The sequence below is a fragment of the Platalea leucorodia genome, assembly GCF_965183815.1.
Source record: "Platalea leucorodia genome assembly, chromosome: 3".
Classification (NCBI taxonomy): domain Eukaryota; kingdom Metazoa; phylum Chordata; class Aves; order Pelecaniformes; family Threskiornithidae; genus Platalea; species Platalea leucorodia.
Window position 1 is genome coordinate 26,576,031 of NC_138825.1, and position 26,447 is coordinate 26,602,477.

The 26,447-nt window shown below is 39.0% G+C and overlaps 1 protein-coding gene across 1 annotated transcript; it reads left to right on the forward strand.

The window, feature by feature from the left end:
* Positions 1–457: 457 nt before the first annotated feature.
* On the forward strand, positions 458–25,291 carry INTS7 (integrator complex subunit 7; the record flags this gene model as incomplete). Its single annotated transcript, XM_082305793.1, has 20 exons — positions 458–568; positions 780–909; positions 1,811–1,957; positions 4,620–4,757; positions 5,269–5,315; positions 5,831–6,030; positions 7,577–7,699; positions 10,323–10,440; positions 11,448–11,582; positions 12,140–12,237; positions 12,864–13,103; positions 13,851–13,988; positions 14,865–15,071; positions 18,724–18,918; positions 19,732–19,835; positions 20,231–20,299; positions 21,420–21,552; positions 22,795–22,893; positions 23,864–24,049; positions 25,004–25,291. Exons 1-20 carry the CDS (start codon positions 478–480, stop codon positions 25,289–25,291), a joined length of 2,886 nt encoding a protein of 961 aa, XP_082161919.1. The 5' UTR covers positions 458–477.
* Between the last annotated feature and the right edge of the window lie 1,156 nt (positions 25,292–26,447).

The following is a 26,447-nucleotide window of genomic DNA, read 5'->3' on the forward strand; positions in this document are numbered from 1 at the left end:
CCGGGCTCAGGGGGCAGAGGCAGCGGCGGCGCGGTGCGGGGCGGTGCGGTGCGGGGAGCGGCGCGGCCGCGGTACTCACGGGGCGGCGCGGCTGAGGCGCGGCGGAGCAGCGCGCGGCATAGCATGGCCAAGAACAACCCGGCGCGCGCGGACCCGGCTCGTGGCGCCAGCTCCCGCCACCGACTTACCCGCCAAACGCGCCTCGGCCTCTCATTGGGCAGCAGGAGCCCGCTGCGCCTCGCCCTCTCTCTCTGATTGGGTGGCGCAGAGGGGCAGGGCCTCCAGGCCGCACCCACGCTCCCGTTGTTCACCGGGGTGCAGCCGCCGCCAGTGGCTGCCGCCGGCCTCGCGCCTGCGCACGAGTCGCGCGGCGATGGTGGGGCCGCCCCCGGGCTGAGGCGGCGGGAGGGCGGCTGCGCGTGCGTGGCGGCCGGGGCGGGGCTGGGCGGGCCGGGGAGCGGCGGTGAGGGGGTCGGCATGGCTGCCAGCGCCAAGTCCTTCCTGGCCGATGCGGGCTACGGCGAGCAGGAGCTGGACGCCAACTCCGCCCTGATGGAGCTGGACAAAGGTGAGGGCGGGCTGGGGCTGCCTGCCCCGTGCGCCCGCGCTCTGCCCGCCGCCGCGCCATGGGGGGCGGTCCCGTCCCGTCCCGTCCCGTTCGGGGGGCGGGGGGGAGGGGGGCTGTGTTTTGTACCGCTGTACCGCGAGCGGGGGGCGGAGGAGGGGCCTGGTGTGGAAGGAGCATCGGTTTCCCCAGTAATCGTTGTCCTCTTGTTTAGGCCTCAGGTCTGGCAAACTCGGGGAGCAGTGTGAAGCCGTCGTTCGTTTTCCTAGGCTCTTCCAGAAATACCCTTTCCCCATTCTCATCAATTCAGCTTTCCTAAAGCTAGCTGATGTTTTCAGGGTGGGGTAAGTAGCATCAGTCGGTTTCTCGCCATTCAAATCTCTGATCCGTAGCAATGCGCTGTATCTTGGAGCGTGGCTGCATCGGAGCCTGGGCAGTCGTGGGGTTTTTCTGCCTTGCCTGATAATACCGCAGCGGTACCTGCTCAACTGAGGACAAGTTGTGCTTGAGTGAAGCTTGCTTTCCCCGTCTTTAGCGGGCTTAAGTGGCTGTGAGTGATCAGTGACACAGTTCCTTTCCATCTGTCCTGATTTGAGGACTCACTTGCTGACTGACCGGTTCAAGTTCACCAGTGTAAGTTCTGCTCCATAGGCATGTTCAAATTCATAATTAATAAATAGATGAATGATTATATATGCAAATTCTGTCTCTAAGGAATGTTAATAACAAGGCCTGAAGTATAGCTTTTCCAAGTGCCTGATGTCTAAATGATGCATGTGATGAAATTGGAGCTGCTTTCTAATAGCTTACAGAGTTATCTGTTGCTGTTGTGGAATCTTCACTGTTGGCTCCAGGAGGGAGAAGAAATTCGCTCACACCTGGCAATGGCAATTATACTTTTCTGTCTTAGTCCTGGACATGCTTTTCTGGCAGAATTAGATACCTAAGTGTGAACAAAACAGGCGTCTGCTTACACTCCTTCTCACTTGTGTTAACAGGTTCATTTCCCTGGAATTGGGCCTAAATTTGACACTACCTGTACTAGAAAATAAAACAGTAGTGTGTTAATAGTCTCTTTTTAACTATATCAGTCTACTTAAATACACCATTTCTAAAGCATAGACCTTTTCTTGTTTTAAGTTAGTCTCAGAAGGTTTTGGTTTTTTTTTAATAATTGCATGTTTAAAGTGTTTGAATTTTTACTGTAAAACAGCCTGATAAAGAAATGTCTGTGTCTTCTAATAGAAACAACTTCCTGAGGCTGTGTGTTCTGAAAGTTACTCAGCAAAGTGAGAAGCACTTAGAGAAGATCCTAAATGTGGATGAGTTTGTGAAAAGAGTTTTCTCAGTAATTCATAGCAATGATCCAGTTGCTCGAGCAATTACACTTCGGTATGTATTACATAAATGAACCTAATTTATCTGAAATCTCTAGATAATTATTAGTGTGCTAGTCTGGAGTAACAAAATCTGCGACTACCATGAATGAAATGTAGGAGGTGTCTTCTACATTGGTCACAGAGATAAAAGCAAAGACATCTTCTTAAAGGGGGTGAACAATAAGGATCTGTGATCAGAAGAATAAAGTTATTAGCCATTTATGCTGGTAAGAATTGAGTGGATGGCTCCAGGCAAAATGGAATTTGCAGCATTGAAATTTTGTGTTCTCAAGAAAAGGAAAACAAAACTGTTGTATGTATAACTTAGATATATGTAGCTATATGCAACGTATGATATGTTGCATATAACATACTGTCATGGTTTACCCCCAGTCGGCAACCAAGCAGCACACAGCCACTCGCTCACCCTCCCTGCCCCGGTGGGATGGGGGAGAGAATCTGAAGAGCAAAAATAAGGAAACTTGTGCGTTGAGATAAGAACAGTTTAATAATTGAAATAAAATAATAATAATTAAAAAAATTGTAATGAAAAGGAAAACAACAAGAGAGAGAGGAGCAAAACCCAGGAAAAACAAGTTATGCAACTGCTCATCACCTGCCAACCAACGCCCAGCCAGTCCCTGAGCAGCGATCGCTGCCCCCCGGCCAACTCCCCCAGTTTATATACTGAACATGATGTTATATGGTATGGAACAGCCCTTGGGCCAGTCTGGGTCGGCTGTCCTGGCTGTGCCCCCTGCCAGCTTCTTGTGCACCTGGCAGAGCATGGGAAGCTGAAAAGTCCTTGACTGGTGTAAGCACTGCCCAACAGCAACTAAAACATCGGTGTGTTATCAACATTATTCTCATAATCTAAAAACTAAATCTCATGAACTAAAAACTAAATCCAAAACACAGCACTGTACTAGCTGCTAGAAAGAAAATTAATTCTCTCCCAGCTGAAACCAGGACACATTTTGACCACGACCAAAAGGAAGGTGTTTCCTCTATGTGTCAAAATAGTTTTTGTTAACTTGTAAGTAAAACTTACTTATGTGAGCCTTGTTATGCTTGCACCTGTTTTGCATTTATTGTTGTGCTAGAAGTTTACTGCTTGTTTGTCCCTGATAATGACTTCTGAGGGACTGCCCTTGTATTATTGATTGCTTTGGCCTTCCTAGGAATCAAATGGAGGAAAAAAAAAAAAAATTAAGCTATCTTTAATGTTGTTGTCCTGCTGTTTTGGTGTCTGTATCTCTAACACTACCCAACATGACCATCTTGACTGCATCTTCTGTGCAAGTGAATTCCAATGTGAAGAAAGCACTCTTTCCTTTTGTATTTTTTCTTCTGTCCATCTAGAACTGTTACTGATTTCACTATTGAAAGATGAGAGGCATTAACAGGGGTTTAACTCATGCATCCATTTCTTTCTTTTGTTTTTTTTTTTTTAATTTAAGATTATGCTTTGATGCTCTAATGTCTCAGAAATGTGTGAGTACAGTATATCTATATGTTTTCTTGTAGTTCCGCTTTAGTATTCTAACATAAGATTACATTTGTTGACTGGTATCAAGGGCTATCTTGACATACTGCTAGAAGTCCCAGGAATCTGCTCAGTTTGCAAAAATACTTAAATTACGAATCAATTTATAGGACGCATCAAGGGAAAGGTTAAAATGGCTGTTGGTTCAGCAGTATGAAAATCTTCAGTTGATTGGTTTTTGCCCTCCTTAAGTAGCATCAGCAAGGAAAAACATGCTGAAAGAAAGATCTGCTAAAACAAAACTTTGTGTCTGGGCAGGAATTTTATTGCTAGATAACTGTGTGTAAATATTTACATAGAACTCTTGCTAAAATCAGTGCAAATCCTGCATTCATTCTTCTTTTAATTGCATTATGGTAAATATGTCTGAAAAATATCTTTGAGATATTCTTAGCAAAAGTACAGATACTTTGATTTGTTCCCTTTTTAGAAGTTACATAAAAGGTATTACACTATTCCCAATAATAACTTTTATCTCAGATCAGCAAATGATCTTAGAAACAAATGATGAAAGTCAGACATTTGCTTGCTTGATCATGGTAACACAAAGTTTCTAGAAACTTTGCTTTCTTAGCATGTGGTTAACATTTATGACTGTTCAAACATTGTCACTTATTTCTGCAGTCTTAATTGGGAGGACGGTGGAAACAGTTCTCTAAATGCTTTTTTCATCCCCCTAGACTACAGTATTTCTGATTTTAAATCCCATGATGTGTACTTCATGTGTGTCTGAAAATAGGCATCAGTACATTTTAGCATTAAAGCTGTTGTATTGATATCGGAACTTGAACATAAAAGCATCTGGAGAATGCTTAATGTTCCTAGTGCCGTAGTGCACTCTTAATTTTATAAGAATTCTTGATAAGTTCCTCACTGTGCTCATTTCAAGCTAAAAGGTACCAAAATATAGTTAATTTTTATTAAACCATTGACATAAGCCACATGACAAAATCTGTTACCTTTTAATTATATGCCTACTTTTAGCATTTGTCTGTCATAGACATGAAAGAGTACATATTTATATAAAAAATGAGTCTTTTAACAGTCCTTCTACATTTCTGTTTGGTTTCATCTTGTGTTTCTTCATGATCATTGTTTTTCCTGATTTTGCTGTGATTTGTTTCTGTAGGATGTTGGGTAGCATGGCATCTATTATTCCAGAAAGGAAGAATGCACATCACAGTATTCGTCAGAGTTTGGATTCCCACGATAATGTGGAAGTTGAAGCTGCTATATTTGCTGCTGCCAACTTTTCTGCACAGTCAAAGTAAGATGTTATTTTTTTCATTTTTTCATATTGCAGAGAATGGAAACTCCATTGACACTGGCATTCACAAAATTTAATATTTTCTTCTGTAGTGCTAGCCATGTCATTTATAGCAAAACATTTAACTATGTGCAACAACAGTATTGTAAAGAAATTTGAATACAAGTTTAACAGAAAACTATTTCTTTTTTTTTTTTTTTTTCCTAAAATACTAATGGAAAGCTCATAAATATGGGATTGCAAATCAAGCTTTAATCAGGATTATTTTACAGAAGTTATATTAGGCAACTAAATGTACTGCTGCTTGTCAGTTTGATGTGTTTTTGAAAGGTTCCATTTTATCATTTGATCATGCCCATGTGCAGGAGTTCTAAAATGACTTAGATCTTGGCCAGCACTCTTGTAAAATTTTTTATTGTTAAAATGCAATGTTTGGTAGCTCAGTTGTTTTTTAATTTTAATTATTTCTTGATTTTTTCATTTCACCTGGTACTTTGTCTTTTCTTTACAGGGATTTTGCTGCAGGAATATGTAATAAAATCAGTGAGATGATTCAAGGTACATATGTATATTGAATGATAAAGGGAAAAGCTCTTAATTTCTTTGAGAATTCTTTATTATCCATATGTGAATATCAGATATCAGAATACTGTTACCCTTATCCTCAAATGATTCCGGTTTTTAAATTAAATTAGCTAACCAATAATCTAACGTTTGGCTCTTGTGTCCTCTTAAAATCTAAGTTTTCAAAACACCTGTTTGCTAAAGAACAAAAGCTCACCTATAGTATGATGAATGAACTTACATAAGCTATCACAGTTTGCTTCAGATGAGTTAATATGTGTGTTACCTGCTATGAAACAAGGAGCAACCTGCTCAAAGAACCGTGAAAGTGCTTGATACCACTGTGGTTATGCTCCTAGCTAGTAGATGAGTTATTTGAAGCTAACGCAAGTGTCTGCACAATCTGCATTCAGCAGTGGTTGCAGTGCAGACAAATTGTGTGCCTCAGTACTGCCAAAAGCCAGTACAAAGGACTAACACTCTGCCTATGTCTCTCTTCCTTGTTGCAGGTTTAGCCACACCTGTGGACTTGAAATTGAAGTTGATCCCTATTCTACAGCACATGCATCATGATGCGAGCCTGGCCTCCAGCTCCCGGCAGCTGCTTCAGCAGCTGGTGACGTCGTATCCCTCTACCAAGATGGTCATTGTTACTCTGCACACCTTTACTCTACTTGCTGCTTCTTCTTTGGTTGACATTCCTAAACAGGTGATTCTTCCTAATTCATTCCTTCAATTTAAAGTACACTTAAAAAACCTCAGATTCTAGTTGATGCCGAAAATAAATCGTGATGGATATGCTAGGATGGTTGTTCCTATGTGCTGTAGAGAAAGAATACCCTGAAAACTGCTGCTGCTTTCATATTTTTTTCCCTTTCTGGTCCCATTTCCAGATAACCCCATCAAACACAGGGACCCTTCTTTACAGATTGTAACCTTTCTTTCTTTAAATGAACTGGGATTGAAATCAGCCAGGATCAATCAGCATTTAGGAAAGCAAACTTCTTGACTTACTGAAAATGTTTCATCTTACCTGTAGAACCCAGGCTTCACTTTTCACTGCTGTATATTCTCTTGGGTCGTGGGTATGCCTTTTGCCTTCCGTGCATGCAAGCAAATGAATATTTCAATAGCATAGAGTGCATTTAAAAATGTATTTCTTGAAGAACTCTGAGGAATTTGAATTTGTTGCTATAATTTAGGACTATAAACCAAGTTGTGGGAAAGCAGTGATGGAAAAATACAATGCTTTTATGTTCTGATAATGTGCTTTGTGGATGTGATTTATACAGCAGGTCTGAACACGGTGACATTTGAGATTCATCTAACTAATCCTTGTAAAGTAGTCATGAAAATTATTTGCTTTTCTTTCAATCCTGTACAGCTATGGAAGGCTGGTGTCTGTTACTATTAGACTAAGAGCATTGATCTGTCTGAAACTTCTTTTTGGTATGGCTGAGCTCTGTATTTCAGAGGATGCTTTTGGTAGTACTGAATCTAAGCCAACTGAAACAACATTAGAACACTTGATGTGCTTTTTTTTTTTTTTTATGGTGGTAAGCATAGTGCTTTAGGCTGTACTTCTGCAGCACAACAGCCAGTGCTACTTAAAAGTGATGTAGCCAGGGTGGGATTGGAGAGCAAGACCATGGCTGGCATGTTCATGCTTTTTCATGTGCTGGCTAGTCCGTCTCTGTAAATTTGCAGGAAATGAACACAACAAAAGGATATGCATTTAAGTGTCACTTAATTCGAGATAAATGCTTCGGAGGGGGCGGGTAGCGGTTGTTTTTGTTTGCTTGTTTTTTTGGGGGTTGTTTTTGACATACAAGGTATGTCTGTGTTGCTCTCTGTTAACTGCAGATCATGCAGACACCTGAATTAGCATCAAATGCCCAGAATACTTGCTAGCAGCATAATCACAACAATATAAAGTGTTTACTGGGCTTCTCAGGGATGTTTTATGGTATTTCTGTGAGTGCCAAAACAGGTCTCAAGGCTTCTCAGGTGTGCAGGGTGACGTAGAAAAGGGTGCATGAACAAGGAGAACAGGATGGTAGAAACTGGCTGTCAGACTGTTTTAACTTGCCATGGCATCACAGCCTAAGTAGGGTCTTTTTCATGTGGCAAGCAGTCAGACAGATAAGGCAAGTTATTTTTGGCTGAGTATGCTCAAAATTTCTTCACGAGGACTTTTGAAAAGACTTCCTTCTGGTAGCATCTCTCTCTTAAACAATGGATTTACTTTGTTGCAGATCCAGCTTTTGTTGCAGTACTTGAAGAATGACCCCAGGAAGGCTGTGAAGAGGCTTGCAATCCAAGATTTAAAGTTGTTGGCCAACAAGACACCACATACATGGAGCAGAGAAAATATTCAGGTTTATACATTTTTAAGCTAAAGTTTATTATGAAACTTTGCAATTTGTAGAATTGCTTGCAGAAGAACACCTATTTGGGAGGCAAAGAAAGTAAGAATGTACATCTCCATGTCCAAAATTAAGTTACTCTGCGAAGCAGAGTAGCCAAGTATAATGAAAAGTTGAAGTATTATAACTGAGTAAAAGCATGTGACTTGTAGTAGTCCTTTTTACAGTACGGAAATAACTTTTCCATCTGAAAATCTCGTCTAAGATAATAGACACAAGAGCTGAATGTTTGCATCAGTCTTACAATTAATGCATGTATCAATGCTCTCATGTAACAGAGAGTCTCTCTGGGATTTGTGAAAGCGTGTCATCCAGCAAGGTATACTTGAAAGGACAAATGTAATTTTGACTTTATTTCTTAGGATTAATGGCTCATTTTCAGTAGTATCCTTGTGACTCCTGTTGTATGAATGAGACCCTAGAAGGTGTTTATAGTGCGTCTGTGTTATTTGGGGAAACGGTTATATTGTCGATAGTATTGCTGCTTTCTTCCAATTGCAGTTGCATATGAACGTTTTTTGTCCTTGTCTTTCCCTTTTTCTGGAAGAAATGACTATAGAAAATAACTTCAGATTAGATTAAGGTTCTAATGGGAAAGTAAATATTTAAAGAACTTCATGGCACAGGTTTATAGCTTTACTTTTCTGGGTCTTTTTTCTTTGTTTTTACTACTCTTGGAACCTACTTTTTCTACATGCTGTTGGGAGCATAAGGCAGCTGGGAGGAGAAACTATGTGAATTTTTGTTAATAATCACGTGAAAGCAAAACATGCTTTATTTCGGTCTCCAATTGTTAGGTAAAATGATTTGGAGTGTGCAGAGGTTTTTATTTTAGTGAACTGCTTTCTTCTTCATAATGGATTAATACCAGAAATTTATTTCCTTTTGGGAATTTTAAGGAATTCCTTTAATGGTTTATGGATTCTTTGCAGTCAAAATGCTACTCTGTACCATTACACCTCGTTGGAATTTATCTTGATACAAGTGACAGACATTGATAACACGGCTTTCATCGTTATGTAGTGTCCTAAAGTAGGTGTCCTGATGGTTGAAATGCATAGGAAAAAGTTCCGCTGATGTCAGAACTAAACCAGTGACTGGGTTAGAACAAAATTAATTGACTGAAGCTTGTTACTGCTTGCTGAATGGAATGCAGTAGTAATGAGAGTTTTTCTGACTTCTGAAATATATAGTCAATGTTTTGAGTTGGGCAACTCTTTTTTATATGTTTAAACAGCTTTGTAATGTTTATACAACAGGGACTGGAACAGACCCTCCTTTTCTCATGGCAAAAACTGCTTCTTGTACCTTTTTACCCACAAGAGTTTCAGCAGTGTTAACTTCTTCAGCATTTTGGGTCTGTCTGTGTCGGTCAGATAGGAGGCTTGGTCTTTGAATTGCAGAGACTTCACTGACATCCAGACATCAGCTTTAGAAGCTGTTGCTGTTGATTCCTAGAGCAGTCCTCCTACTGACTGTGAAGGTGACAAGCAGTCAGCAGTCCATCCTGCTAATTCTTCTGTGCTCCTGGCATTCTTCATAGTTACTGCTTCAAATATGCTCTGTTAAGTGGTGATCTAATAGCACTGGACTAAAACATCACTGTCCTGGGAGACATCAAGACTCATTTTCAACTCTAATCATTGTATCTTCTTCTGTCTGTTGATGCCATGCTATTCAGTGGATTAGCAAAATACTACATTGGTACAAATTACAAGTTAATTTAAAATTTAACCTTTACACCATACAAGAACATATGTATGCCTGATAAGAACAGTATTTGTGGTTTTTATTGGTTCTATGGAACTGATTCTGTGTTGTTGTTTTTCTTTATTCAGTTACTGGATGGCATCATTCAGCTTTGGCACTCTCTGAGGCAGAACATACTTACATTTTCCATTTGTCTCTTGTATTGCTTTCTCTCATGTTGACTGAAAAAGCCTCCAAAACCAGTGAATTACTAAGTTGTGGACTGTGTTGGCATAATGAATCTGAGAACAATGTGAATTTTAAGAGTTATTCCAATGTAGATGTGATAAGCCTGAGGAGATCTGGCAAAAGGCACAAAAGTAAGACAGGAGCTCTACTATAAATGAGTTAAAAAATAAAATACTCTTTAAGATGTTTATCAAGAAACTTAAACTGTATTCTGTTGGACACCAGGGCTGTTAAAGTAAATGACACTTGAAACTTTGCTCTTCAGAGATGTATACTTACATAAAACCCTGCAGATTGTTATAAGGCAAAATAATCAGTATATCTCTAAGACTGGAGAACTGTCTTAAAATCTTTTGCGATATTTGATCAATGAGACCTGATAATATTTTTGCCACTGATTTTTAATTAATAAATGACTTATAATTGGTGTTTCCTAGCATATGAGGCCCACCACCACTTTTCTGCAAGCCATGTCCTCGGTCTGCTAAAACAGATGCTTCAGAACATAACTTCTAACTTTTGATTTCAGCGTAGTATTTTCTGTGGAAAAATCTTGACTCGCAAAACTTTTCAGATGAGTGCAACTAAATGTTTAATACAGATAGCTCATGGAACTTCCTTCCCTCTGTATCTTCAGGCACTCTGTGAATCTGCTCTTCACACTCCTTATGACAGCTTGAAACTGGGCATGCTGTCTGTTCTTTCCACGTTATCAGGGACCATTGCCATTAAACAGTACTTCAGCAGTACTCCAGGTAAGAAAATTAGCTTAGATGATTATCTTTGGCATTTCTAATGGGTTGGCTATTTACTGATAATCAGTTTCATCTAAACGCTCGTAGCATATTCTTAAATTATTTTTGAACTTCAGAATACTAGCTGAAAGTCAGACTGTTCATTGTATGTAAACTTACAATGGGATACTGTATACCCATGAATAGTCACGGTCTAAGATTTTGTTCTGGGTTTTGTGGGTAATATGCTATATGAAAGGGTTTTTTACCTTTGATCTTCAACTTTTCTTCATTTTATGAAGAAACGTAATGCCTCTCAAATGGCTGACCTGCGTTCTGCTTAAGGTGCTTTAAAACCGTGGATTTGCATAGTTTTTGAGTAACATGGAGACTTAATCGTGTGAGAGTGGGCTAGCATGTTACCCTGGCACAGTGAAGCTGTGCCACCCTTGTGGGACTGACCTGCTTCAGGACCAGTTGAACCTTTCTGCCTTATGACTATATTCTGGAGAAACAAAGTAGACATTTTAAAGTGATTCAAGGTATCTTGTTCTTAAAATGGTGATCATACTGTTTTCTTTTTTCTTCTTGAAAGCCAGACTGCCCTAATGAGCATTAGAGCCCAACTACATGGGCTGCAGAAATTGAGAAAATGGAGGTAAATGCTCTTCAGTCATTCTGGCATGTCTTAATAATTAATATTCTCACCAGCTTTTTTTAATCAGATATAATATTTCTTCAGGCAATATTTCTCTGAGTCCCTGAAACATCAGCCTTCAGACCCAAGTATTCTTTCTCATGTGTGTCTAGCTTATATAGTGTTCAGGAATGGAGGGGGAGCCTCTGTGTGGAGAGAGAGAGAAAGATATGTTTTCATCCTGTCCTTTAAACATATGGAAAAAAAATTAATCCTAAGTCAATATAGATTTTGTGCAGAAATGCATATTTGAAGCAGTAACTATGAAAAGATCTGTGGTGTAATTATGGACTGTTCTGTTTTATGTCCTGTTTGCATTGTCTTTATTTAGGAACAGCAGCTACAACTGTGAGATCATTTGATTTAGTAAAACTGGCACAGGAGTGCTGTTACCATAATAACCGTGGCATTGCAGCTCATGGTGTGAGAATTCTGACTAATATATCAGCCTCTTGTCAGGAAAAAGGTAAATGAGAGCAAGGACAATGAAATGTGTTTGTTTACAGCCAGGCTTGTGCACTTAACATGTATTAACTGGTCTTGTCTGTGAACCTGTCCGTAAATCTGTCTGATCCTTCATGCTGGTTAGGGAGAATGGGGACTATAGTCTCATAGAAAATATTCTGTGTGATTTTATGAATGGTTGGGACAATTCCATCTTTGTCTAATTTAGAGAAAATTAATGGGCACAGTAGAACTCTTGCTAAATAAATGCTTGTCTTACCTTTGTGTAAGACTAGTGAATTATCTGTCAACCTTTGAAAACTCTTAGCACAAAGTCTGTTGCAAATGAATAACAAGGCATCTGGAAGTTTTAGTCCAGAGTACAAATGTCACAGTTGATGTGACTGCTGAATAGTTACCTTGGACATGGAATGGCAGGATTGTTTCTAATCAAAATAAGGTAACGCAGAAGTATTAGAAAGATACTTAATCTGTCATGACTGCAACACCAGTGCAAGCATTACACCAGTTATGGTCAGAAAACATAACAGAGAACTAACTTTGTTTTTCTTTTCTTAGATCTTCTGCCTTTGGAGCAAGATGCAGTTTTTGGCTTAGAATCTCTTCTTGTTCTTTGTAGTCAAGATGACAGTCCAGGAGCTCAGGCAACCTTAAAGGTGACAGTATTGTTGTCTTTCCCTAGCACAGCTGTAAGTTACAGTAATAGCTTGTATAACAGAAAGGCTAGTGTGTACCAGATCCTTTCTGGTGGAAGCATAACATACTGGAAGGAAATGAAGATTTTTTTTCTATGTTTTGACCATAATCAGCGTTCAGAGCAGTAGAGAAATTGAGCACAACTATAGTGCAACTCCTCTCGGCTCTAGAGTAAGTTGATTGTTGAAGGGGGGGAAAAAATGCATTCCTCTCAGTGGAACAGGTGTAATATAACATGAACTTGAACATGGGCTGGAGGTGTCTCTGTAGGACAAAGGAATCTTGGAAAGAACCCTGCTTTTTGGAGATGGGGATGCAATGTACATGATTACAACACTTAAACTATTATTTTTGTTTTCCCACTTCATAAGCTGCTGCCAGTAATTTGGTGATATGTTTTTGTGCTGTGAGCTCAGGGACAGAGGCTTGGGCTCTTAGAAAAATCTCATCTTTTATAGAGTACATGGTTCTGAAAATACCACATCTTCTATATTTCTGCAATCATACTTGCAGATAAGCGTGTCTGGCTTTTTTATTTTTAAGTAGATGTTGTGTTTATTGTACCTGTTGATTGTGTGAATTGCAGATCACGTTAACTTGCATGGTGAAGCTGGTCAAGTGCCGTCCTCACCTGAGCCAGTCGGTAGTTGAATCCCTGCTGACCCAGTTGCACAGTGCCCAGGACGCTGCTAGGATTCTCATGTGCCACTGTTTAGCAGCTATTGCCATGCAGCTGCCTGTCTTAGCAGATGGGATGCTAGGAGACCTAATGGACCTCTATAAATTGATTGGACGATCTACCACAGATAAAAAACAGGAACTCTTGGTAAGACCTCCTCTTGGTGAATAGCCCGGGATGGATAAAGTCTATATAAACTACTGTGGATGGATTTTATTTAAAAAGGCAGCTAAACCATTTGTTACGTTCAAGTTGATGTGCCAGTCTATAGCCTTATTTTTAGTTTTGCTTTAACTTTTGACTATGCATGTCAGTGTTCAATGTCAAAGTCACATCTCAGATGGAGCTGAACTCTGCAGTGTATTCCATTAGATTTTCCAGCAGATGGCACTGCTTGGACAAACCTAGCTATTGAAATTATTGGGGTACCTGTGAAATAATGCTTATAGAAAAACAAAATGGCAGTTAGCTCAATTTATGTATGGTACTCTGACGCACATGACTCTTAATGTACTGTAAGAGATAAAAATGCTTTTACCACATCTATTTGAAAATGAATTTGAATTTTAAGAAAGAAATTACAAGCTTCCCATTAATTCATTTGGAGCATTTGAAATATCTCAGTTAAAAACCACAATAAAGATTCTTTAAATGAAAGTGACTTTCATCTCCAAGAAATACGTGGGTTGCCATAACTACTTAAAAGATACATGACTGAGAAAAGTTCCTCAGTTAAAATGTATATGTAATCTTCTATGTAGTTTTGAGTCCAAAATCAAGCAGATAATTTCTGGTAGTTTAGGAAACAGAATGGGCTGCTTTTTTTTTTTTTTTTCTTGTTTTGTTTAGTTCCTGAAATATAACCTTCTTCCTCACCCCTCCACTCTTTATTAGGTTTCACTTGCCACAGTGATATTTGTTTCCAGTCAGAAAGCTTTATCTTCAGAAATCAAAACTGTTATCAAGCAGCAGCTTGAGAATGCCTCCAATGGATGGACAGCCTACAGGATAGCCAGGCAGGCTTCCAGAATGGTAAGTGAAAATAACTGGAGGAAAATGGTTTGGTGTGGTTGGAAGGATGCTAGTGATTTCTTTGAACTGGAAAAAGAAAGTAAGGAAAATGGTAGGACTTGGGGGGGGGGGGACACACGACGACACAAAAAAGAAAAATTTCCTCTTAATTCACTGGAATGCTGATTCAGATATATGCCATTTAGGGAAGTCATCCCATCAGGATGGCTTTTCACTTGTCTTTTTGAAGTGTTTGAGAAGGAAGAAAGTAATGACCTGATACTTTCTTGAGCACATGCCTAATCTACATTGTCCAGCTGTTCTTTAGAAGGTGATATAGGCCATCCTGATTTGTGCTTCTCTTTCTTCAATGTGAAGAAAAGGAAGAAAAAGATGCTGTTTCCCTTTTCCCTTCAGTAAAGTCACAGCTGAGATTAGAATTATGTAGAAACCCTAGTACGAGGTGCTGGGGTAATTTTAAACAGGTAAAGCACATATTGCAGAGAAGAGGACAGAGCATAGCACTGTTTTGGTAAATCAGTCAGGATTTTTGATTTTTAGCTCTGGGCTCATTTGATAGTTTTAAACCCAGTGTTTCTGTGGGGAGGGAAGATAGGTTTTCAGTAAAAAATAAAAGTAAATTTTGATTTGTTTCTCATCGTGTCAAATTATCTTGTGTAAATAAGTACTATACCTTATACAGGCTGATATTTCCATAACATAAGCATTTGTGCTTTTATTGTTAGGATTGTCATGATCAAATGATTGGAAGAAGTTTCACTATTTTTAAAGTAAAAGTAGTTCTGGAGATGTTACTGTGCTCTTATTTGTATTTGTTTCGTAGAAACCCACAGCCTTCTTTCCTGTCCTCTCTTAGAAACTTTCTTGTCATTACAGGGCAACCATGACATGGCCAGAGAACTGTATCAAAGCCTGCTGACTCAGGTGGCTTCAGAACACTTCTACTTCTGGCTGAACAGCTTGAAGGAGTTCTCCCATGCAGAACAGTGTCTGACAGGTTTGCAGGAGGACAACTATAGCTCAGCGCTTTCTTGCATTGCTGAAGCTTTAAAATCCTATCACAAAGGAATAGCGTCACTGACGGTTAGCACAGATCTTCTACTTTAGTGATGATGTTTCTGTATACTGCAGCAGGTCTGTTTGGTTTCTGTTCTTAAAACTCTGAAAAGTTTTTAAAGATGTCTGACATCTGCCAGACTTTCTTTTTGAGAAGACTGCAGGGAAGAGCCAGTTGTAACACACTGCATCTTCAGAGAGAAGATCCTGTAGCTCAGCTAAGTGTTATGAGCTAGTTTTCTTTTTCCTTCTCTGCCCCGTCCCCCTTCCTGCCTTGGTCAAATCATATGATATGTGACAGATCTTTTTTAAAGTTACAGTACTTAAAATTCTCCACTCCTTGGCTGAATAAACACTATTATAATAGTCAAGCCTGGGAATTTGTCTAAATTGGCTGTTATCTTCTCAAGATATGGAGCAGGATTTAAATTGTCTTCCTCCCTCCTGCTGAGTTCATGTTGCCTTGTGTTTGACAATGTGATCCTATGGAATCCTAACAACAAGGCAACACCAATTTAGTAAGAGGAGGGGCGACAATTCAATCTCATCAAGTCAGCAGAATTCAGATGGTACTTGCTTTTATGCAAATACTTTCTGCTTCTCTGAAGTGGTGAAAATAGCAAGAATCTCTGTGTGTGATGTCGTCTGTGAATGTAAACAAAAAAAGCATTAATGAATATGGACCTTCAGTTCTTACTGTGAAGTTGCTTCTTAACAAAAGATAATTCAGCTTCACACAATACTTTCTTTCATATTTTAGTTTCCATGAAGAAATCTTTACATACAGTTTTCTGTATGTCTTTTGAATGAAGATGCTTTGTTTTGTTTTTTTGTTGTTGGTTTGTTTTTTTGTTTTTGGTTTGGTGTGTTTTGGGTTTTTTTGTGTTGTTTTTTTTTTTTTTTTTTTTTTTTTTGCAATTACTTGAACTATCACTGTCACGACAATTCAGGTATTAGTGTTTAATGAAGTTCAGATATTACTGTTTATTAATAAACTATCCCTGAATAAGCAGGAAGGATGTAAATTTTACACGTTTGTCCTCTGAGAGAAAGCTCCGTTGTTCCTGCAGTATTTGTCTTTAACTTGTTGGCTGAATGAATAAGGCTTTTAATTCAACATGTTAAGATTTCTCTAATGTCTAGAAGACATTCAGGGCAGACCTCATCTGATCAGATGTTAATATTTAATACAGGCAGGAAAATAACTTGCTTAAATAGGTCATTCTGTGATTCAGTAATTTAGTTAGCCTTTCCCTAGAGTTTGTTTTTTCTGTTGGATTCCTGTCCTCATCACCTCTGCTGACTTCACTTCCTGCATGTTGCACATTAGGTATTGCACCCAGAAAAGCACCTCTTGTGGGTTGTTGTGGTCCAGAGGAATAAGTACAGGTTTTGGAGGGCTAGAGAAGAGGAAGTTGGGTTTTACTGCTAGCTGTTGCTGGCTTGTTGCATTGCTCTAGACAAATCCTAACTATGCTTGAGTGTATCAGCTGTAAAAAGAGCCACTCACTGCTTGCATCTACAGAACTCAACCTCTCAAAGGGGAGCAAAGTGCTGTAAAGTGCACGATAGCTTTACTTCTGAAGACTTTGCTGCCTCTTCCCTCTGACTTCAGCTTTACTGTTGCCGCTGTTTCGGAGTAGAGCATGACTCAGCACTGTTGGTACTGCAGACCATTAGTGCGTATGATGAACCCTGTGTAGCTGTCCACTTTGTAGCTGGAAGACACTGTGCCGGTGTATCTGTTGCAGATGTTCGGTCAGCCCAGTTTAGCAAAGATGAACCTATTCAGACAGTGTCTCATCTTGTCAGAAAATTTCTCAGTTCCTTCTTGATATACATGCAACTCTCTGTCTTGCATTGCTGTATGCAAAATGTTCTTTCATGTGAGTTAGTCCACTTGAGGAAAAAAAGTCCCATTACTTTACGGATGAGAGGTGTGGGGAGGGAGGGCAGAGACTTGCCAGAGTGTATCAGCCGCAGTCCCCGTCTGTCTCACTGTGTACTTGCTTGTGTAGTTAGCAAAGGTTTTGAGTAGGTCCTGCTCTTTCTGGCACAGAACATGCATCTCATTGGAAGCATTGTGCTTATTTTTCACTGCTGGGAATCTAGAGAAGATACAGAACTTGAACAAAGCACTAATATAACCATTGATTAAGTAGCACTAACTCCAAGTATGTTGATAACAAGTGGTGGTGTTTGAAGAACTTGGCTGAGCCAAAGAACTCTTCCTGTCATTTTCAAAAATGAATTGTAACTCATTTATTGCCCATGGCTATATGGGTAGCAGATAAGGTAAATTGCAGTATTAATAAGACAAGCTTGTATTTCCATTTACAAGAATCGAGTCCAATTTTTGCAGCTAAAAATGTCTGGATTTTCTGATATAAGTACTGTTACTTTACTCTCTATAAAAGCATATAGTCTCTGGAGAGCAATTACAGTGCAGCGAGATCTCTTCCACAGAGGGTTTTCTGAAACCACCCTTGCAGAATAAACTGAACAATTTCCATTCAAAAGGGATTTTTATTATGCCCTTGGAGAAGGGAAAGCAAAATGGTAGATAAGAGGGGCTGAATGGCTCAAGTGATGAAATAGTCTTATTTCTTCGGTTGAAATCTAGCTCGATAGTTTGCAGTGGTTGCAGTTGACTCACGAGATACAGACTCAGATGACGTGATGTTTTGTGCTTTCCTGCCAGCAAAGAAATGATTCTTAGTGAGGTTTTGGGATGGGTTATAACTTCTTGCTTCCAGAGTGACCTTTTCTGTTGAGGAATAAGAAGCACTGGAAAAGACATGCATAAGTTTAACATACATCCATTCTCTGAGTAAGATAAGGTCCCAGTGCTTTGTTTTGCAGATGGCTTTTTTTCCCCCCTAAAGAAAAAAGTGTACTTTTCTCAAAATCCAAGAGTATAAGAAAAATAAGTAGTGTATTTTTGACTTAATCAGTATCAAATCTTGAGCGCTGCAATTTACCCCCTCCTGGGTGTCCTAAGCTGTCACAGATGCTTATACAAGTCAGATAAGCTCTTAGGGAGCACAGTTTCACAGAGCCATGTTTTCTAAATAATAGCAGCAAGTCCACCCTCCTGCGGTTTTGTTATTTACTGTTCTTAGTTGTCACTGAACTGTGTCTCTGCCTTCATCAAATGCAAGGTTCCGTGCCTTCGTAATGTTCCTGTCCATTTCACAGTTCAAAAAAAGCAAAGGTTATCACCTCTTCCTCTTGCTGCAGGTAACGTTAACCAATTCTTTCTTTTTTGGCTGATGCAGAGAATCACTTTTTCAGTCCTTTGTGTTTCTGTTTGCCTTCCAGTTCAGTGTGCTCTCTCTTATGGTAAGGACTGTCTGGACTAATGTCATTTGAAGCCTGATGGCTTGGCCTTGGAAGAAGAGGAAATAGGTGCCTAATAGCATTGTAACAGCTTAAGTCACATTTGTTACAAGGGTGATATGCTTGAAATATGGCTTAGTAATTACCTAACTTCTGTGTCCTTCATATTCAGTATGATTTAAATTGAGGAAATCTGTTAAATGTAGTTTTAAAAAAGCAGCTTTTAGAATTGAACTGAAGGGTTCAGTTGTTTGATGAGACAGTTCAGTGACATTGCAAAGTTATTTTATCATGTTTGCTTTTGACCTGGATTGCCAACATTCCTATTATTGTGTTTCAGGCTGCTAGTACGCCACTTAATCCTCTGAGCTTTCAGTGTGGATTTGTGAAACTCAGGATTGACCTTCTGCAAGCTTTTTCTCAACTTATTTGTACCTGCAACAGCCTAAAAACAAGTCCACCGCCAGCTATTGCCACAACGATTGCTATGACGTCAGGAAATGATCTCCAAAGGTGTGGACGCATCTCTAACCAGGCACGTGTTCTTGTTCCACTCTTGTGCTGTTGCATTTATGACTCTGGTATGAATTTTGCTTCTCGGCAAACATACCTGATGAAAGAAATGAAAAGTGGTAATGAAGAGTTTTGTAAATAGTGGGCCTTGGTTTTCACCTGTAGCTATAAAAATGTCTGCCTGTAGCAGGCCATATTTTGAAGTTGAGCATGTACATATGTTTTTCTCACACATTCACATGCACAGCTTCCATGGATATACATGTAGTAAGCCACTCAATACACTCAAACTTGCAGCAAGACTTTTCACACCTTGTTTTGAAACACCTCAGATACTGTGATTACTCTAAGGAAGAATATAAACCTTAGGATCGTACTGCAGTTCCTTTTGGTGAGTGTTGGCAGCTGACTTGATACCATACAGAACACCAAGACAAGTCTGCTTCTAAAATGCACATAGTCTGCAAGAAGGAATCAGTGGGTGGTCTTTGAAGGACAGTGGTACTGATTTACCAGTAAGGGATGGGGGAGGTTGTTGGTGGGGGTTTTTTGTTTTGCTTTATTTTTAACTCAAGGAGGGTATGTTGGTGCTGTGTTACAGGAAAAATATCTGTTTAACGTGTGGATAATACTCTGTCACTTCAGTGATTTTTATCTGTGTGAAGAAGCAAGAACTTTATATATTTTGCCAGAGTATGTTGTCTTATTCCTTCAGTGTTGCATGTTAGAGTGCAGTGGTTTTCTGGATGTGTGGGGTTTTGTTTGTTTTGCTTTGCTTTGGTGTTTTTTTTTTTTTTTTTTTTTTTTTTTTTAATTCGTAACATTGTCTCTGTAGATGAAACACTCAATGGAGGAGTTCCGAAACCTGGCTACACGGTATGGAGATCTGTATCAGTCATCTTTTGATGCAGACTCAGCAACTCTAAGGAATGTAGAACTGTATCCTTTTAAAATCTTAGAATTTGTCCACTTTCCTTCTCACGTGGACAGCATGAAGCTTAACAATGCTCTTTTGTATGAAGACTGGCACAAAGTCATTTTGAAGCAGTTAGTAACATAAAAATTAGGTACCAATTGCTTAAAACCTATTTGGAAATAAACATTGCCATACTATTGTTTGGAATTACTTTATGAACAAGTTATGACACAAAAATTGCAACAGCATAAAACTTGGGATTTTCATAGTTCTTGCTCTATGTTTACTAAAGGAGTAATGACTGTAGGATTACTTCACAAAAGCTAGAGAAATAAGGGAAAATGCCAGCAGATATACTGCATTTCTTGTTTTAGGTGCCAACTTTGTAAGTCTTTTAACCCCTTAGTATTCATATCAGACAACAGCAGAGCTGCCTGTTGATTTCACATGCGATAGAAGCTCTGATTTTGGATCCAGAATCTGCAAGGTAGGTTTGATAGTTAACTTTCTACTCCTTTGCTATTTATTTCTAAGTCCTTGGGGCTTTAAGCCGAGGAATTCAAAGAATGCTCAGAAAGTTTCTCAGTAGACCCTTCTAATTCTACTAAGGGCAGGCTTGAGGACCTGTTGCTGCTGTGCTATACCTGTCAGGCTACGGACTGTGTTTCGGGTTCTGCATTTTATACTGATTTTGCTCTTGAGTGCACTATACTGGACTTGTCCTAAATACAGACTTGCATTAAAATAAAAACCAACTTTTAATCTCCTCTTTAGCCGTCTATTTTAACTGTGTCATTCTGTGTTAGCTCCCATGCCTACTGTTCGCACTTGTAAGCATACGTTAGTTTCCTTCAGAGTCCTGAAAATATATGCACTAAATTAGTTTAAACTTCTAATGTAAATCCATCACCTCTGGCTCTTTTTTAACAATGAACTTATACCTACTAGAAAATCACGTTGAAGTACTTATGAATTGAATCACTCTTTAAAACTCCCAGGCTGAGATTAAATGGAAGATAATGTGGATGAACATCTCTTTAAATGTGTGATTTTATAACTGGAAATAAAAGTGAACATCCTAAGTCACTGCTGTACTCACTCATTATGAATTAAGCATTGCTTAGAAGATGTATTAATCATTCTTGTAAAAAGTATGAAGCTGTGGACTTCAAAACATTAGGTGTCTAGGAGATGGAATTGTATTCCAAACATGAGATTGTAAACTTCCAGATTCAGTCTTAACTCTGACTGGCATTCTTCCTTTTCCTTGAGTTGTGAGACTTTTTAAAACATTATAAACACTGCAGGCTAAATAAAAGCCAGGGGAATTAAGCGTGCTGAGTCTATTAGAACTGTAACTGCTTCAGGTGAGAGAGGGTGGGGGACAGAAAGTGGTGGATAAGCTGTAGTTAAGAAAGGGTTTAAATGTAAAGGGCAGGTGTTATAGTGGAAAAATAATAAACAAACAGAGTAAAGAGTTTGAAAGACAGTTATTTCTTAATGGATTTCAAGTTGTAACAGAGGATGGTCTTGTTGGGCCTGTTTGGGAGTGAGCTATGATGAAGAAAGTATGTTAGAAATGATGAAAAGTTTTTTTATTTTTTTAGTTTCCAGGAATATAGCTCGAATGGAACAGCACATGTTGAGAGTGAATATGAAAGAAGGATGATGTCTGTATTTAATCACGTACTGGAAGAAGTAGAATCCCTCAACAGGAAGTATGCTCCTGTGTCTTACTTGGCAAGTAACAGTTTTAAATGTATATTCTGTAGACAAAGGTTCCAAAAACTTGGCAACTCTGTGTATCTATGGTGGTCAAGAAACTGAAGAGCACGCTTGGTTAATTATCATAACCCCTTACTGGCACAAATGGTCTCTACAGAGACTCACTACTTCAAAAAGACTTCAAAAAAGGTTTTGCTAAGACATCTGAAACCTTACTGGTCTGATTAAAGATAGTGTTTTAAAAATTCTAATACTAAGAATATAGCAGATGCTGATACGAGAACCAAAAGTAGTGTCAAGTCTCTGTCAGATCTCTCGCCACACTTGCATTCAAATACTGAAGCACATTCTCTTTGTTCGTGCTGTTGTCATGAAGGAATTCTTCCCCTACCACACACAGTGCTGGAGGGTCCAGCTCTAGCCTTACTTCAGTATCTGAGCTGTTGGCAGTTAATGCTGTGTTTTGTGAGTATAGCGTTTCTCTTATCAACGCAGGTCATCAGAGAACACAATGTAAAGTGTGCTGAATGCAAACAGTGAGCTGATAGCGAGCTCCTTTACAGGGCTAGTATGGTTTTGTCTTTTACTGTTAGTGAACATCATAAAGCTGAAGTGCATGTTGATGGGAACAAGGTAGTTCATCTATCATGGCTAGTGTCTGTTTGCCTTGTTTCCAAATTCAACAATCCTTACAGATTCAAAATTGCATAGAAGAATGATTTGTGCAAAACATAACAAAAGTAAACCCTGTAAACTTAGTTGTCACTGGCTCCATACCAGTGCAGTTTGTTGACTGCAGTCGCGCTGCCTTTGCTTATGAGCCAGAAGGACCAATACAGTGCAGTGGGGAAAGGAAGAGTAGGCAAGAGGCATAAAACTTAATTATTGCGCCGCATAAAGTTGTGGTAGATGCAAGTCTTGTTTGCTTGGAGGGAATTGTTTATTTGAGAGCTTATGTGTTAGAGTTTTGTATATGAGTGTTTCGAGCAGATCCTGCTCTGCTGACTTTAACACTAGGACTGAAATGATTTGGGTTTTTCTTTTTCTTGGCCTCCTTCTTCATAAAGGGAAGAACTTAAACAGAGAGGCTGAACGTAGCCACTGTCATCATAGTGGCTGTTATCCTATGACTGTATCAATGTATTTCTGGACTTCTAGTGGAAATTACTGCAGTTTCAGTACCTCAAGTGCATGTCTTTTTCCTATGCTATGAAAGATTTTTTTTTTTCTCATTTGTTTTGGCTCTGTTTCTTACAGCATACAGCTTGTCTGTGCAATGCTGTCATTGCATTGTTGAAGGTACCCCTTTCATTTCAAAGGTACTTTTTTCAAAAGCTGCAGTCCACAAGCATTAAGGTAAGTACTGCTCAAATGTGGCCTAAAATTTCTCTTTATAGAGTCTTTACTTAATAAGAAAATCCTTACTGAAGGCACAAAGCTCCAGCATTTTTAGTTAAGATACTTAACTGCAAATAGCATCTGGGTTTATCTGTTAGGAATTACTTGAATAATATGTACATATGATCATTAAGAACCACTAGGCCGTGACTTAGGCAAGTAGGATTCAGGTCTTTGATTGCAAAGCCTTAAATATAAAATCTAATTGGAATTTTTGTTGATTCTGAGTCTGAAAAGCTAAATAATGTTTTAGTCCTGGGAAGGCAACTTTTATAAATTTGTATTGTTTTTCCTTTTCCTTTAAAAATCAATGTTTATTATCTTGGAAGAAAAATTGTGATATTTATCAGCTGACTGAGTAAGAATGGCTTCAGGGAGGAGGGTGTGGGTTTTTTGGTGTTTTTTGGTGTTTTTTGGTGTTTTTTGGTGTTTTTTGGTGTTTTTTGGTGTTTTTTGGTGTTTTTTGGTGTTTTTTGGTGTTTTTTGGTGTTTTTTGGTGTTTTTTGGTGTTTTTTGGTGTTTTTTGGTGTTTTTTGGTGTTTTTTTGAACTCAAGTACTCCCCTTTTTCTGGGAAAAGTGAAAACCTTAAGATTTTTTAGTATTTACTCTTACTGCATTTCACTACTTTGTTCAGTGTGATATACTTACCTGTGGCTATTTTGTAGAAGATTTTTTTCCATTTCTTTTGAAGAAGTGCAATTAATGAAACTGATGCAAAGACCGGATCTGATATTGCTGATGATGCTTATTAATTATTATAGTAACGAGTCTCAGATATAAGTTCTGCATTTCCATTTGCTGTTTTTTTCCCTACCAAACCCCTCCTTGGAAATTTTTCTGTAAGAAGGTGTTCTGTTTCATCCTTGAATTGTGTTTGCTTTTCTGGAGGCATAAAATTACATTTTGGTCTGTTTTCCTGTGTTTCAGCTTGCTCTGTCCCCATCTCCGAGGAACCCAGCAGAACCTATTGCAGTACAGAACAATCAGCAATTGGCCCTAAAGGTGGAAGGAGTGGTTCAGCATGGATCTAAACCAGGCCTTTTCCGTAAAATCCAATCCGTCTGTCTAAATGTCTCTTCAGTGCTGCAGAGCAAATCTGGACAAGACTACAAGGTATGGATGGAATAGAGCCAGGAGGAGTCTTAAGCTTTCTTGCTGTATTTTCCTGCTCTTTTGTTTGGTTCTGGTTAGCAGAATTTTCATGTTGAAATGGATGGATTCTTCTGTAATCCTTTCACTCTTGACAGTTGACATTCAAGCACTGGCCAGAGGCAGGCATAGTACATGGAAGGAATCTGTAATTTTTAAGTCTGCTGTATGCTGATGCCTTTTTAGTAACAGCTTTTCTTCCAAACAAAAGAGGCTTTGTGATATTCAGAACAAGTCATTAGGAATCTGCTTGAGATCAGGAAAATTCAACCTAGGTATGTATCATATGAAACTCCACAGGGGAAAAAGGCAGGAGTAGATTATTCTCTACCACATAGTCTCTAGAACTTCTTTATCCTCATTTTAAGAGTTTTGGGGTGGTTTTGGTTTATGGAAATCGGGAGGACAGGCTGTCCAACTTAAATAGCACCTGAGTAGATACATATTAAATTCAAGTCAATAGTTTCATCAAAGATTCCATGTCTGAAGTTCAGGTTCTGCTAACGCGTGACATTTAGTGAAAGGCTTGTTTTGGTGGGTTTGGTGGTTGCTTTTTGTTTGTTTTGTTGTTTGGGGTTTTTTTTGAGAGGGAAACGATTAAAAAAAAAGTCAGTTGCTTCTAAAAGAAGAACAGGACTAGGAAGTGTGTAATGTTTGTCTGACTCATATTACTCTGTGGAGGGCTAGAACCACAGGGAGAAAAAGACTTGTTACCTACCTTGCTTCTGTGAATAGATACAAAAATAACTCATTGATGAAAAAGCATGTCAAGCTGGCTCAAACATGCACATGCATTGATTTAGGAAAATTGAGGACAAAGATTTTTCTTTTTTTTTTTCTCTCCTTCAAACGGAGAGCAGAAAACTTATTTTAACAGGTTTATATAAAACGGCATTTTAACCTTCCATGTGTTCTCAGATTCCTATTGACAACATGACCAATGAAATGGAGCAGAGGGTGGAACCACACAACGACTACTTCAGCACTCAGTTTCTGTTAAACTTTGTGATACTTGGCACCCACAACATCACAGTAGAGTCCTCTGTAATAGATTCAAATGGTATTGTCTGGAAAACTGGGCCTAAAACAACTATATTTGTTAAATCTCTTGAGGATCCATACTCCCAGCAGGTTCGTCTTCAGCAACAGCAAGGACAGCCGCCATCACAGCAGCAACAGCAAAGAACAGCATACTCACGGTTTTAATTCCCAGAAGTGACTCTATCCTGGTCAATGGTATTGCAGTTTTTCTTGGACACTTTTTTTTTTTTTTTTTTTTTTTGAAAGACCTATAATTTTAACCTCCTAGAAAGTCCCAGATGCCAATTTGTTGCTTTTTAAATTATCTGGGGCAAATTTGAACTTAATTCAGCAGAGGCAACTCTGTTCAAATTTGGAGTTGTGCTTTTAATATAAGAACTTCTACCTGATCTTTTCACTTCTGTTTACAAACCTGTTGCAGCAAGCTCCACAAACTTGGGTAGCCGGGGACACTAAGAGCTCTTTGACTAGTACTTTCTGTACTTTCTTTTTTTGAAGCACATAGATTCTAATGTTAGGCTTACAGGACATCGGTAAACACTTCGGCTAGTTACACAGAACTGAGTGTAATACCAAGTCTGTATCTTTTAATGTGAAGGAATTGGCAGGAATATCCAGAGATTTTTTTTCTGACATTTTAATAGCAACTTCCAGTATTTGGCTGGTGTATATATATTATTACAGCTCATCAGCACTACTTAATACATGCATCTGAAAGAAAAAAAGTTGCAGCTCACTTCTTAAACCCAGTCATTGTAGAGGGAGGAGACTGTTTGAGGGGTTGCTGTCTGGGAAGTCTTACAAGAGGCAGGATTTTACAGGTGGGAAAAATAACTGTTTCTCAGATGATATAGAAAAGATTACTATGTTGTTTTTAAATCTTCATGTATCTGTATTTTGGAAGGCTTTCGTTTTTTGGGTTTTTCTATTTGCTCTTTTAAGAGGGAAGTTAACTTGCAAGTTGTCATTCGTTTTAACTGCTTTGTTTTTTAAAAAGGAATTTTATATAACAAAGTTTCGTAATCTTGTGTACTCTTTGACCAATTTAGTAATCTTAATTGTTACTTTTACAGGATAACTTGAAGGAGAGTTTTGCCAATACTAGATATTGATTCAGAATAATTTTGGAAATATGCTGCTTCATACATAGTTTTCATGCTTCCTTTGAGATGTAAAAGGCTGAACTCTGCCTGTGCCTGGACTCCCAAGCAATAGATCACATAACATGTCCTTCACCTGGTCCTCATAAATAATCTTTGCTTATGCCTCTGCAGGAAAGTAGGACCCACTTGAATGGGGAGGAGGAAGGAGGGCACTTCTT